This window comes from Anser anser (genome assembly GCF_964211835.1).
Source record: "Anser anser genome assembly, chromosome: 4".
In the NCBI taxonomy this organism is placed as follows: domain Eukaryota; kingdom Metazoa; phylum Chordata; class Aves; order Anseriformes; family Anatidae; genus Anser; species Anser anser.
The window spans coordinates 76,194,102-76,206,856 of record NC_139724.1 but is presented as its reverse complement, the minus strand read 5'-3'; the positions used below and the strand labels follow the sequence as shown (position 1 = coordinate 76,206,856).

At 45.0% G+C, this 12,755-nt stretch overlaps 1 protein-coding gene across 6 annotated transcripts in view; it reads left to right on the top strand.

Moving 5' to 3' along the window:
* SLC4A11 (solute carrier family 4 member 11) overlaps nucleotides 1-12,755 on the top strand; it is a 144,419-nt gene that overhangs the window by 58,339 nt on the left and 73,325 nt on the right. For all 6 annotated transcript variants that reach the window (XM_083833302.1, XM_083833303.1, XM_083833300.1 and 3 more), the window contains exon 2: nucleotides 1,888-1,938. In XM_083833302.1, coding sequence (XP_083689428.1) covers nucleotides 1,888-1,938 — 51 coding nt within the window. The remainder of the gene's footprint in view (nucleotides 1-1,887; nucleotides 1,939-12,755) is intronic.

Genomic DNA, 12,755 nt, shown 5'->3' with positions numbered 1-12,755 from the left:
AGTGTGTTCAGCTAAAAGAAAACTAAATGGCCTCGTTCTGCCTAGTGAAGGATGAGCATGTTGCTTCAGGCTCCCTCAGAAGCCACAGTAGATGTGAGGAATTGATATACCATCCCGGGGGAGCGCTGGCCTCTGTTCCTTGGGTAATCCGTCTGCCTAGGCGGACTTTGTTTGTTTCTCTGAAATACGTAAATGCAATCATTACACAATAAGAGCCTCTTTAAAAACCTTCCTTTGATCATTAGCATGCTAATCAGCCTGGATGGATCTTCTCCTTCCCTTCCAGGTGGAGGGAAACAATTGACTCGTGTAATGGGTGCCCCTTGGCCACGGTGCGTTTGTTCCTCCGGCCCATTGTTCTGGGATGAACTTGGAACATTGTGTTTCTCTCTTGGACCAGACACTTGAATTGCCCTCGGATTTGTGTGTTTTTTTCAAATGGTGATCAGGGTGTCCCTCCAGGAACCTGTGCAGCTAATGCTGTCTGCTCTGAAATGTCTGAGCCATGCTGAGCTGTGACAAGTGTTAGGGCTGGAAGATGCTGTCGTCAGGGGTGTGACTTGTATCCGTCTGGTGCACAAAGGCTCCCGGTGGACCAGGATGAATTGTAATGCTTGAAAATGTGACACCCTAAAGGGAGAGGGGAAAACAAGCGCGTATAACCTGTAAGCCAAAAGTTATGGGGTAGAGAAAGGGTCTTTGGGAAATAATCTCATACCTCAAACGAAAAGCAGGAAACCTAATCTGTAAAACAATAAAACAGGCGAGACCTCTTTCCTTGTTGGCCCAAATTCATCCCAGGCTTGCGTAGGTAATGTTTGATTAGCCTAATGAAGTGGGGAAAGACAGAGCAAACCTATTCCTCTTTCTGATTGCATTTTGGCTGGGAAGCTGTGTATAGAGAGGCAGCATGCAGGAACTGCCTCTGCAAGGGACTGCTCAGGTGACCTGTAAGGCTTGAAATAGACCTTTATCAACTGGCTGTTAAAACAGGGCATGCACCTGTAGAGAGGAGTTGGTGTTCCCAGCCCACACAGTCTGAGATGTCAAATACTGCTAGTGTTATAATCAGGCTGGGTTTGGCTACCAGACTTTGATCACACCTGAAAGCAGGTGCTCCTGTGCTGTATGAACATCGTGGTAGATACCAAACTTCCCAGCAGTAATTGCAGAACTGACTTGCTAACAAATAAAATGTTCCGCGATGAATAACATGGACTTGGTCCTGGTGCTGCTGTGTTTGTGGATTTGCTCTTGGTCAGTCCTCTCCCACTTGTGGCTTCCTTGCAAGACTCTTGGTGCAAGTGGTGCTTCCTGCAGGACCCCAGCTCAGAAAGCACGCAAAGGAAGGCTGCAGGGTTTTGGTGCTTATCTTCAAGTGCCAAGAGCTGTTTGGGGGATGTCCTAATGATTAAGAGCAGTAGGATAGGATGTGAAAACCTGTTCTTATCTGAATCAAGTTGTTTTTCCTACACAAAACTCGTTCTTTTTATCAGAGTGTAAGATACAACCTGGACTTCATTATTGCTTATATTTTAAAAGGATTCTCTTGGATGCTTAGCATCTATTATTTCTGCATGCATTTGTTTAGGTTCAATAAGTCACTGTGATACAATCAGGCTTGTCCTGATCTTTAGTCTTGCTGTTTTGTGGTCCCAGCCCAGGATGCCTGAGACAGCGTAACTGTTTTCATGTAGTAATTGCAACTGTATGGGATATTCTGGTAAATGCTAAAGTCAATAAACAAAAGGTTAAAGTTGCCACATCCAGGAAAATTTTCTGCGTGTGGTATTTTGGGGCTGTAATCCAGGCTTACAGTGAACTTAGCAGCGAGGTGAAGATGTTCAGCATCGTAGTGATTCTTACACTTCCTTTTTCTCTTTTTAGAGTCTCCACCAGCAGCGATGTCAAGAAATGGATACTTCTTTGAAGAGAGTGGCAAGTATTATTTGACTTACTTATGCGTTGTCACCTTATTGGGGCGAGAGCTGTGCTAAGGGGTTAGCTGAGAACTCGAAACGGGTGATACAAAATTCATGTAGCTTAAGCAGCATGAGAACACAGGCTTGCATCATAGTTGTGTAATCTAGTACTGGAAGCAGACTCTGCATTTTTATATCCTGTAGATGGTCTAGATATTCAAAGCAGTAAATAATCACCTCGTGTTGTCAATGCTGACTATTCTGGGTGGCTCCTTGCTTTTCCAGTTCTTTCAGGATGTTTTCCTGTAATGCAACCTGGCAAGTGCACTTTTTTCCCACTTTTTGGAATGGAGATCAAATGTAGGTGTCAGATCCCTTTGGAGACAGGCTGCTAAGAGCATCAGGCAAACACTGCATGGTTCCAGTAAATGTATCTTTTAATGCAGAACGCTCTCAAGGATTTCTTCTGAACTATGGTTCAAGTGAGCATTTGGAAGCTTGTATCATCTGCATGAGCAAAGGTGGCTGAGCTCTTAAAAGACATGGTACTGATAAGGGCAGAAATAGCATACAGCCAAACCTGAAGTGCAGGGAAGTTCCAACTTTTCTGGTTTTGGAGAAATATGTGCACGAGGTTGTTAGGGAGAGATCACTTTGAGATGTAAACCCAAGACCAGTCCCTGTGGGATGTGCTATCTGGAGGCATGGGGTTTCTTGCCTGTGAGGAGGTGTGGTGCTTGGAGTGTTCAGGATTTCCAAAGGGTGAGAGCACAGGACTGAAACGCTCCAGTTATTTGGGTCTGCAGATGCTCGTAGCTGTCACAACACTCATCTCTCTTGTTCCAGAGGGCCAAGCCTTTAGGTGAACATCTGGGAAGGGGAGGCTGAATATCTGCCAGGTGCAGCTGCAGTAGATCCAGTGTTACTATTGACAGTCCTTCCTCTGGCACTGGCTCACTCATCTTCTGTCTTCTCTGAAAGCACTACATAAGCCAATTTCTCAGAGGAAAAAGATGAAACTGGGAGCAAGTCCTGTCAGCTCTAGCAAGAGGTCTTTTGAAAAGGCTGGGTGAAGTAACAGAAGGGCAGAAACCAGTGCTTGAACTCCAGAAGGCTTTATTTCCTTGGTATTTGTGGGTTTCCTGAAGGCATGTGGGGTATGAGGTTTGGGTAGCCCTGCTCCTACCCTCCTTGGATTGCTTGTGTCCCCTTGGGATGTGGCTGGTGCTTTCTTGTGAAGGGGAATGTAAGAGAGGGTGATCTGGGCTGGAGCCTGGCGAGATGACAAAGCCTCCAGTTTCTGGCTGAGTTGTGTAGGGGCTTGCTGAGGGCTAAGGGAAAAACACAGCTGCATTTGTCCTTCCCAATTATGCAACGATCTCCTAGATCCACCTATTTCATCCCAAGCCTTCCTGCCACAGAACACCAGGGCAGCTATCTGTCCTAGCATCTTATGCTGGGAAGCTGCTGAGTGTCCATTTTCGGGACGTAGCTGCCTCTAGCAGATGAACTCACTATCTTCTCTTCCTCTTATTAAAGAAAAATATCAAACCCCCAAGCCCCAGCAGATTTCTGGATGTTCTTAGAGCACATGGTTTTGGCATATTCTGTGCAAAGCTCTCCTTTGAGCTCTGCTGCTTTTTTTCAACTTGGTGCTATGGTGTGAGAATTCATTTTTGTCCCAGTTGTATTATCCAGCTTTTGCTTAGTCTTAGAGACAGCACCTTAGAGCTACCAGTAAGGGCTTGATGAAACTGTGCCTGCTTTTTTCATGTTATGCTTCTGCATGGATCGGGGGAAAAAAGGGAATGTTGCTTGCAAGTTCATTTTCAGCCTGTGTGGTATCGAACCATACTGTGATTGAAAATATGGTGTATTTTCCTCACCCTCAAATCTGTCATTCGTGTTCCTCAGAGCCTTCTAGTCATTACAAACTGACCTTTTTTGAAAGTTCACTTGGTGTTGGGTGATGAGTCACCTTACACTGCCTGGTTGAGCTGAGGGTTTGTGTTTCTGCACAGAATATGCGGGCAGCGCATCTCAGGAGTTGCTAATGCGAATACTCGCATCCCTCTGCAAGGCAGCACCTTGGCTCTCTGCAGAAATCTAATGTGGATTCTCAAGGAGTTGCCCAGAAACTTAATCAGGCCTAGAGGAAACCGCAGAGGAAGAAGTTACCTTTTCATGTAGTTTCAAAACAGCTTGTTTTGAAATGGGGCTACGTAATCATTGAGCTCTTTCTTTGCACCACTTGTTTGGATCAGCCAGTTCAGTACTGAGACCAGTACATGCTTTAAATTTGAAGAAAATCCTAATCTGTTTTTAAAAAAAAAAAGCAACCCTTCCTTTGGTTTCCTTAGCACTTTTTTCCCTCACCTCTCAGCTGAGAAATCTCTCCTGATACTATTGCTCTTTGCACAGCTGGGCTCTTTCCTTATCTCCTCCTGAGATCTCTCATACATATGGTTTTCAGTATCCTTAGTAATTAGGATGTTTTTGTTCCAGGCCATATCTGAGGCTCTGTTTGAAGACTGTGTCTTGCCAGCTAACTTTTTTCTTATTCTTGTTGTGTTCTCAGTAACAGCTGCAGCAATGTCAGACCTTAAAAGTTGAGATTTCAATTTTAGTTTAAATCATCATCAGGGTAATTGCTGCACCAACACAATGCGTTGTAAGACTCGCTTGGATATTTGCTGTTCATAAAAACTTACTGTGGCATTTAATAACTTGTAGCTCTGTTTATTAGTCACTGAGGAGCTGGGAAAAGCCCAGGAAGGATTTTCTAGCGAACGGATGCTAATATGACTATTCCGAAAGCTCAGAGGGGTTTTTATAGTCTTCTGTCTGATGACTTCTTAAACGGCTAAAAATCTGGGAAGTTGATCAAAGGAGCCCATGTATTTAGTCACAAGTTACAAGTTTCTGGTGTCCTCCAGTTCTTTGCTACTGCTGGAAGAACTAAGCTGAAAGCCATGGCTGTGTTCTTCAGTGCATTGCAGAAAGTAAATGCGTGTGATACGGCTGGCAGGAAAAAAACCTGCCTAACATCTTTCTGTAGAGGCAATATTAGGATGAAAAATGAGGAAATTAGTTCATGTCTGCCCAGTTAGAAGTTTCCGATGTGAAGTGTGGTGACAGCAGGTATGCGTGGCAGTTGTTGGCCACATTTGGTTTTGATTCATGTATTTCATCAGACTTAATAGTTGTCTTCTGACAACAATATCTCACTGGAAATCTGTGTGTTCTACCCATTCTTTTATGTCTGGATTGAGCCTTTTTCCACAAACAAATGAACAAAATCTGGCATTGTGCAGTAGTACTTGTTGGTGTGGACTGTGCAATAAAGTCACTTGAATCATCAGCAAGGTTTTCTCAAATGAGGTTTGTTCTTGGCAAATTTAGGTGATTAATGAGATTTTGTAGACCCAATCCGAAGGTGAAGAATACTGGGAATCCAGATAAAATGCAGCTCCACAATCCACATTGAGAATAACTCACCAAACCCTGAACTGGCCCGTCAACCTCCTGCACCTTCTTTGAGAGAATGGGGAGGGTGAGCAGCCAGTGCTCACTACAAGTCTATTAGCTCTAAGGGCATTGCGATTACCTGCAAATGATTAAATTCTGCCAGTGTGTGATGAGCTGCTTAATTGGCACAAGAACTTTCTCTGATAAGGCACAAAACCGGAGGCTTTCTAGTTCCTCTTGCAAAATCCCACGGATGGAGTCGCAGTGTAGCGTTGGGGATATCTGAATTGCTGCATTGTTCTTAAAGCTGGCTCAACAGATATTGCATCATAAATTTTGTCTTCCAGAGCAAATCCCCTTACTGCTTGGTCCCCCCTGACTTATTAATTGGTTTTGCTGGCACAATAAATTGCAGTTGTGCTGAAGGGCCCCAAGGCCCCAGTCTGGCTTGGGATGTTTGGATATATTTTATCTACTTGTTTTTGTTTTTCAGTTCGGTTTGGTATGTGTGGTGTTTTTGTGTATTTTTTTAAACTTGTCTCTATCTGTCTTGGAATTGTTTGCCCAACCAGGGGATTAATCTAAATGTCTTTGTGGGACAAATTCTTTCGCAGTGGGTTTCCCTGATGAGATGCCCAGTTTAACAGCAGATGATACACTACTGCTACCTATGGAGGGGGAGGCTGAGAGGGTCTCTGGCAGATGTATTTCTGAGAACTGTCTACAGGGAGGCCTATAATAAAATGAACACTCCTGATTTCTGTGGGTTCTGGTACAGAACTGAAATTCCACGTGCTGCTGTGCTTTTTAAAAACAAAACAAAACAAAGCCCCACTGAATTACTTGGATTATTCACAACATTTCCTAGAAATCTGGCTGCAAAATACAATACTGGAATTAATTCAAAAGTGCCTGGGTGCTTTTTTTGTAGCAGATCAGTTCTTTCAGTTCTGTTATGAATTATTACTGAAGTGGCAGGGGAAAGTTTATATTTCCATCTGGCTCTTCATGACAAAAGACGGACTCAAAATAGGGTTGGAAACACGCAGCTGAAGTTATGGCTGACTGGTAGTGGAGGGATCTGTGACCTCGAAGATGTGGATCTTGTCTTGGTGACTCACCTGCTAGATACTTGCTACTTTTTTTAACCAGATGAAATTGTGGTTTAATTTGTGGCCTTGAAGCATTCTGAAAGCTGAGGGAATGGGTTGACACATTCACAGCAGGTGGCCATTACTGCACAAAGCTATATCTGATGGGCTCCCAATAGCTTCTCTAGAGCCGAGAAGCATCGCCAACACATCCCCAGCTATTCTGCTTCTCGTAAGCTACCTGTGGAGGGGCTGGACTTGGAAGATGCTTTCTAAATCTCACCTAAATGATCCAGAAAAGCCATCTGTATACCTGTGCCAATAAGCATTCAGCTTAATAAAGGAGGCTGTCTAACACAAGCATGGGAGGGAACATTTGGATGCATCTTGCCAATTTGTTGTCAGCAGGCCTTGAGCAGTCCAACAACACAGCCTGTGGACAACCCCTAGCCCCCAGTAGCCTTCTCCTGCCTTCTGAGCTGGCATAAACCATCCATGTGGCTGCCTGCCACGGGGTAGGTAAATCTCCCTAGGCTGAAAATAGTGTGCCTTGCCAGGGAATATCTCAACTGTGAACCAAAGGAAAAAGGTTAAAATTCTAGCAAGCATCCAGCTGTATACAGAACTGCTTTATTTAATCAACGTGGCTTAAATTTTTAATTTGGAGACAGCCTCGCAAAAAGTGATGTGATAGCTTTTGGAGAATGTTTCTCTGTGGCTACAGCACTAATTTGTCTTGTCGATGGCATGGAGTAATTTGTTAGGAAGGAGGAAATCTTTCATGTTTTGCTTCTCAGACTCTCATGAGTTACCAAAAAATCTGAAAACAAACTTTGAAGTTTAACCTCAGCATGAAGATGTAAAATCTATGCAAATGTTTACCTAAAAGCTGCTCTCCTACCTGTGTAGTTGTTCTTGTCTCAAATGACTTTTTGATAAGTAATTATGCTGAAATCAGCCTGTGATGTGTGACCAGAAGCTTGCATTGGTTAGTATATATAGGATGCTATATAAATTCTTGTTTCTGGAGTACTGTGCAGACTGGAGAACTGGTAATGCTTGTGCAAAGTGCTTCTAACTTCCCTTGCATTTCTTGATGGCTTTGTTCCTGCCAATATTAACCAACTGTAAGGTTGTCTACCCTTTGGAGGCAATACAAGTCCACGCTTTAGTGCATTGTGTAAAGGTCAACATGGAGTTTGAGGCTCCGTTATTGAGTTTACTTTTGCACTCAACACAGGGAATTTAGGTGTTTTCTGAGAGGTGTAATGAATCCACAAGCCTGCAGTGCTCAGGGAACAAGGCAAGCCCTCTAACTTTCAGCTCAGGCTGATCATTTTAGGCTAATTAAAACCTCATGCTTTTCTTGAAAATTATTCTTGAAAACGAGTGTCTATTGTTAAACAAGTTGAAAATCCAAAGGATTGGAAAAATCATACGAAGCTCACTTAAATTCAGTCTGAGACCCCTAACACTGCATTACAGCTGAGCACTGGGATGCTTGAAGAACCAGACCTGATTTTAGGGTAATGTCTGTATCAAAGTTGATGTCCCCTTATTTTTAAAAGCTGTATAATATATATTACTGCTCCTGATCATCCTTCTATAATTAACATCCTATAATTATTCTGCATTTCTTTGGAGAAATTGGGTCCACATAGCACTTGGGCTTCTTTGAAACAAGAACTTGCAAACTCCTGTGCTTGATCGAATCCAACTGCAGCAGAGCTGGCCATTTGGCTTATGTGAAGCTTATGGTTTGAAACACCAAGGGTGAGGCCAACTGTTGGGTTTCAGTTCTGAATGGATTAGGATCGGTGACAGAAACATCTAAAGCAGTGGAGTTAGAAGGCAAGTTTTTGTTTTTCCTGGGTAAAATGAGCGAGGCTGGATCTGACAGGAGCACAGTGCATGCTGCTACTCTGCCCCTCTGGTGGGGTGACCAGTGCTGCTTTGCAGAAAGGGCTGTCCTGTGACTCGATACCTTCTGTGCCTAGAAATTAAATTCATTTAAGAAAGCTGAGATGATTTAATGTGACTGCCTCATCTTGTTGAACTGCCAATTGTGTGAACCCAAAAGTACCCTTTTAATGCAACTTTCTGGCTTTTTGAAGAGATTTCATGGGCAGGAACAACTACCACTTCAGGAGGAGAGATGCCATCCCAGTTTTCTGGAAGCTGGGGTTTGATTTGGGTGAAGGAATTGACATTGTTGTGCAAACAGGTGCTTGCCTGCTTTTCCAGGCTTGTAGCGTAGACTACCTTGGAAGTTGAGGATAAAAATCAGTCTTTCCAGAAAAGCTGCTTTGAGAGTTTTTCAGTCTTAAGGATCACATATGGCGTATTCAGAAATAAAACCTGCAATTTTTGCAGAGATTTGGCAGAAGTTAGCAACTCTTGATAAGCTTTGATCTTAGCTGGATTAGTAGAGTAAAACAGAAAAACTGTGGATGTGTATCTTACTCTCATCTATGCAACTGCTGTCTAAACAGTAGCAGCAATCTATACTGAAACAAAAAATTCCTCCTGTGTAGTACACACACGCCTAGACTGTGCAATGTTTGGGTAACAGTAAAGCAAAAATTCCTGATCTCCCCATAGAAAACTCTTCCTTAGCACAGGAAGGCAGGTGAAGCATCTAAACCGAGTCTGCAGTGAAGTGTGAACAGATGCATTTGTACTAACCTCCTGGTTAGTGTGCATGCTTGCAGATGTTGATTTAAAATAACATGATTGGCTTTGTCTCTCCTTTGAGGCATACCGAAAGGTTATGCTGGGGCTGTGTCTGGCATGAGTCTCGTAGCCTGGCATGTGGGATGATGTCATTAGGAACATAGCTGGTTTTTTCCCAGGAGAATTTTTTGATTAGGACTTTCAGCTTCCTTGGAGAAGTCTGCAGCCCCTGGGCTGTGAGCGCTGCTCCCACGGAGCAATTAAGCTTTTCTAGGGAACGTGTATGGGATTGGAGTTGTACTTCCTGATAACTATTCTTCCACTGTTTTTTATTGCTGCAGCTGCCAGGTGCTGCTAAGACAGTGGTGGGAGAGGTAATGCCACCTCTGCTTGCTGCAGCTTAATTCATGGCTCTTCCAGTTCAAAGCCCAGGGCTCTTAAAGGCCAGATCCAAATCAAAATACCTGCAGGGTAAGCACTTCGTGTTGTGAGAGGGTTGATAGAAGCAGAACTGGGGTGGTGATGGGAGTGAAGGGGAGGCTGGGGATTGGTATTGAGATGGTCCTGGACCAGGCATGATTTCAGGGAGACTGCTTTAGAGGAAAATGTCTAGAAAAACTGCATTTCTTCCTAGCCACCCCATAAAATGTGGGGTGTGGCTTATTTTCCTATCCCAAGTGATGGGCTCGGATGCAGAAGGACTTAAGGTCAAAGCTGCTTCTGGCTGCCCCCTGTGAGGGGCAGATTTTGTTTCGTTAGGATGGTGCCTGCTGTGCTTGGCCATGTGTACTTGTTGTGACTTCCCATTTCTGTCCCCTGTGAGATGGGTCCTGTAGGGCTGAGGGAAATCGTCCTGTTACCATAAGGTGCTCTTCAAGGTACAGGAGGGCTGTGCTGATCTTCTCAGCCAGCCTTAACTTGGTTCCTAACTCTAGCCTCAGGCTCAGCAAAATTTCTTTACTGTAGTGCTTTTAGACCCTATTTCAGGCTGGAGTGGCCTTTCCTGTGCTCAGGGGTCTGACTCACCCTGTCATGTAACTCCTGGCACTTCAGCAAGTGCTGCCTTCCTATAAAGATAGCAATCTGCAGGGATAGAGATATAGGGTGTTGAGGTGCTGCTTTGGAGGTCTTTAACTCTGCCCCAGCCAATTTGAGGCACAAAAGGTGTTTAACCACATCCCCTAAGCAACTACTCCTAGCACAAGCTGCAAAGCACTGGAGTTCTTCCATATGGAAACGCGATCAATATTTTCACAAATTATGCAATGGACGCATCAGATCCTGCTCCAAACTTCTGCAAAACACTGCTGAAGATTTAAGAGAAACAGAACAGCTTCTGCTATTGCTCGTGGAATCTGCAGCCCCTCAGGAAGCAGGGGTGGCACTTGGCAGTCCTCAGGGTGATGGGAAAGCAGCTGCCAGGGCTGGAGGCGGCTCTCAAGCTGTGTCCACAGGGAAGGTGCATCTGCCATGCACGCTGCTCATCTCCTTACCTCGAGGTGACGCTGTGCTTGACAGGTATAAGTTGCTTGCATTTTAAAATACCTGGCAGGCTTAAGCAGATGGATTCAAAACAGCCTGGGTTGAAGCCTTGAGGTGGTTTAGTGATAAAGCAGACACCTGCCTGGGAGTGCAGTTCCTGTACAGCCCAGGTTCGGGATTATTTGCAAGCAGTGTGTTTTGTCTGTCCCTTGCCCAAGGGACACGAGACTCGGCTGCCTTTTGTTTTGCTTTTTCCTCCCCTAAGGAGGGAGGAACTGAGGATGCTTCCCTTGCCAGAGTCCTCACTGACCTCTGCCCAGCCCTGTGATCTTACTCCACCCTTGCCCTTCTTCCAGCTCCTGCACAGTTTCTCTCCCATCTCCAGCCCCCTCTGCTTTCAGGGCTTACCACTACTGCTCTCCTATCGAGCCAGTTGCACTGGGATTGGGAAACAAATGTAGAAGTTTGTATGCTTGGCTCTTACCTATCTGTCTTAATTTGCGTTGGGATAGGGTGGTGGGAAAACTCAATCTCATGCTCTGTACAGTGTGTTCAAACGACCCTGTGTGCCTGTAGTCTGACCCACTCCCCAGGAAAGATGAGGTGGAGACCTGTTGTGACATCTTCTCTGGGGTTGCCATTCTGGATATAGCTGAGATGGAAAAGCCAGAATCGTGGATTTTGGCCCACCTGTGGCTGGTTTTTTTGCTTTGCAGGGCTGCCTAAGGTTTCTTGGCATCAGGGGTGTGTCAACACTAGTGGGTGCTCAGCATGGGTGAGGAGAGGTTATGGTGTCCACCAACTGTTTTGGAGGAGCTAAACCCCAGCTTTTGCACGTTGCTTGGGGCTGAGATGCTTGCACAGGAGTTTGCAGTGCTGGCAGGCAACCTGTCTGTCCCTCCAGGGTACAGACTGCCCCTCAGTCCTGGTATGTCTGCCAACCCTATTTCATACCTGGAGTGTTTAATTGTTTCCTATACTCTGCTTGTCCCTCTTTTTCTGGCTGTTTTGTGCAAATTTCCATCGTGCAGGGATGGAAACAGCTGCCTGAGCTCCAGCAGCAGCAGAGGACAGCACCCTTGGTGTGTATTTCTGGCTGGCTGACAGGCTGGATGGGGACAGCAGGAGCTTGAATGCTTTCTTGAAGCCTTGAGAGCCGTTCAGATGGGACCGGTTCATGCTTTCTACTGCTGAGCAGGCAGATGGAGGCAGAGGTGGAGAGGGATAATTAATTTGATTTTTTTGATAGGTTTCTAACACCTCAGAGAAGTGGCTTAGAAGTCATGTGAAAGTTTGAGCCCCTTTTGCTCCTTGAGCCTTCCTTGGGAGATGCAGAGCAGTCGGGACGAGCCCGTGTCGGTGCAGTGCTCGCGGCAGGAAGCGCTGCAGCCCCTGTCCTGCCTCACAGTTCCTGTTTGTGGCTTCCCCGCTCACAGCTTGTTTTTTGCAGCAGTGAGCTGTTGGCTCGACATCCCTCAGACTGTGTGCACTGCTTTTAGCTGCTTCTCTTGGTGCTGCTGCACCTACATTTGCTCACGTGAAGCTTTAAAAAAGCCATCAGTATTTTAGAGTTTCTATTCAGGCTCCTGCCTTGAAGCTCACCCTTTTCATTCTGCTATAATGCCTAAAGCAAGCTAATGAAATATATCCCTCCTGCTCAAATTAGGCATAAAAGACTTGTCAGAAGATGGGTAGGAGCTGCTGAATAATCCTGGTAATGTAAAAAATTGATGTTCTATAATGTCCCTAATTCTTCTAATTATACATGATACATGAGCTCACCACAAGAGTTTTCCAGCTGCTTCATAATAAAATGTTGCAGTGAACCAGCTTGCTGTTGAATGTGACTAGGTTAAACTCTAATTAGAAATGTTGCGAAAGGGTAAGGAGTTGTCTGCTGTAATTAAGAAACTTGTCTCTCGGTGCTGCCACCTCCTGTGACCTACTGCTTGGCTCTGTGGGGAGTGACAAGTCTGTCTGTCCATTTGCATTGGGTGTCTCCTTGGAAACCATTTTTTCCCCTCTCTGTTTTAAATTGCTAAAATGCAAGCACACCAACCACCCTGCCAGTGGGGTGAACACAGGGTTTGGCTGGGGAGGGCTGTGGCACTGCCTTTGC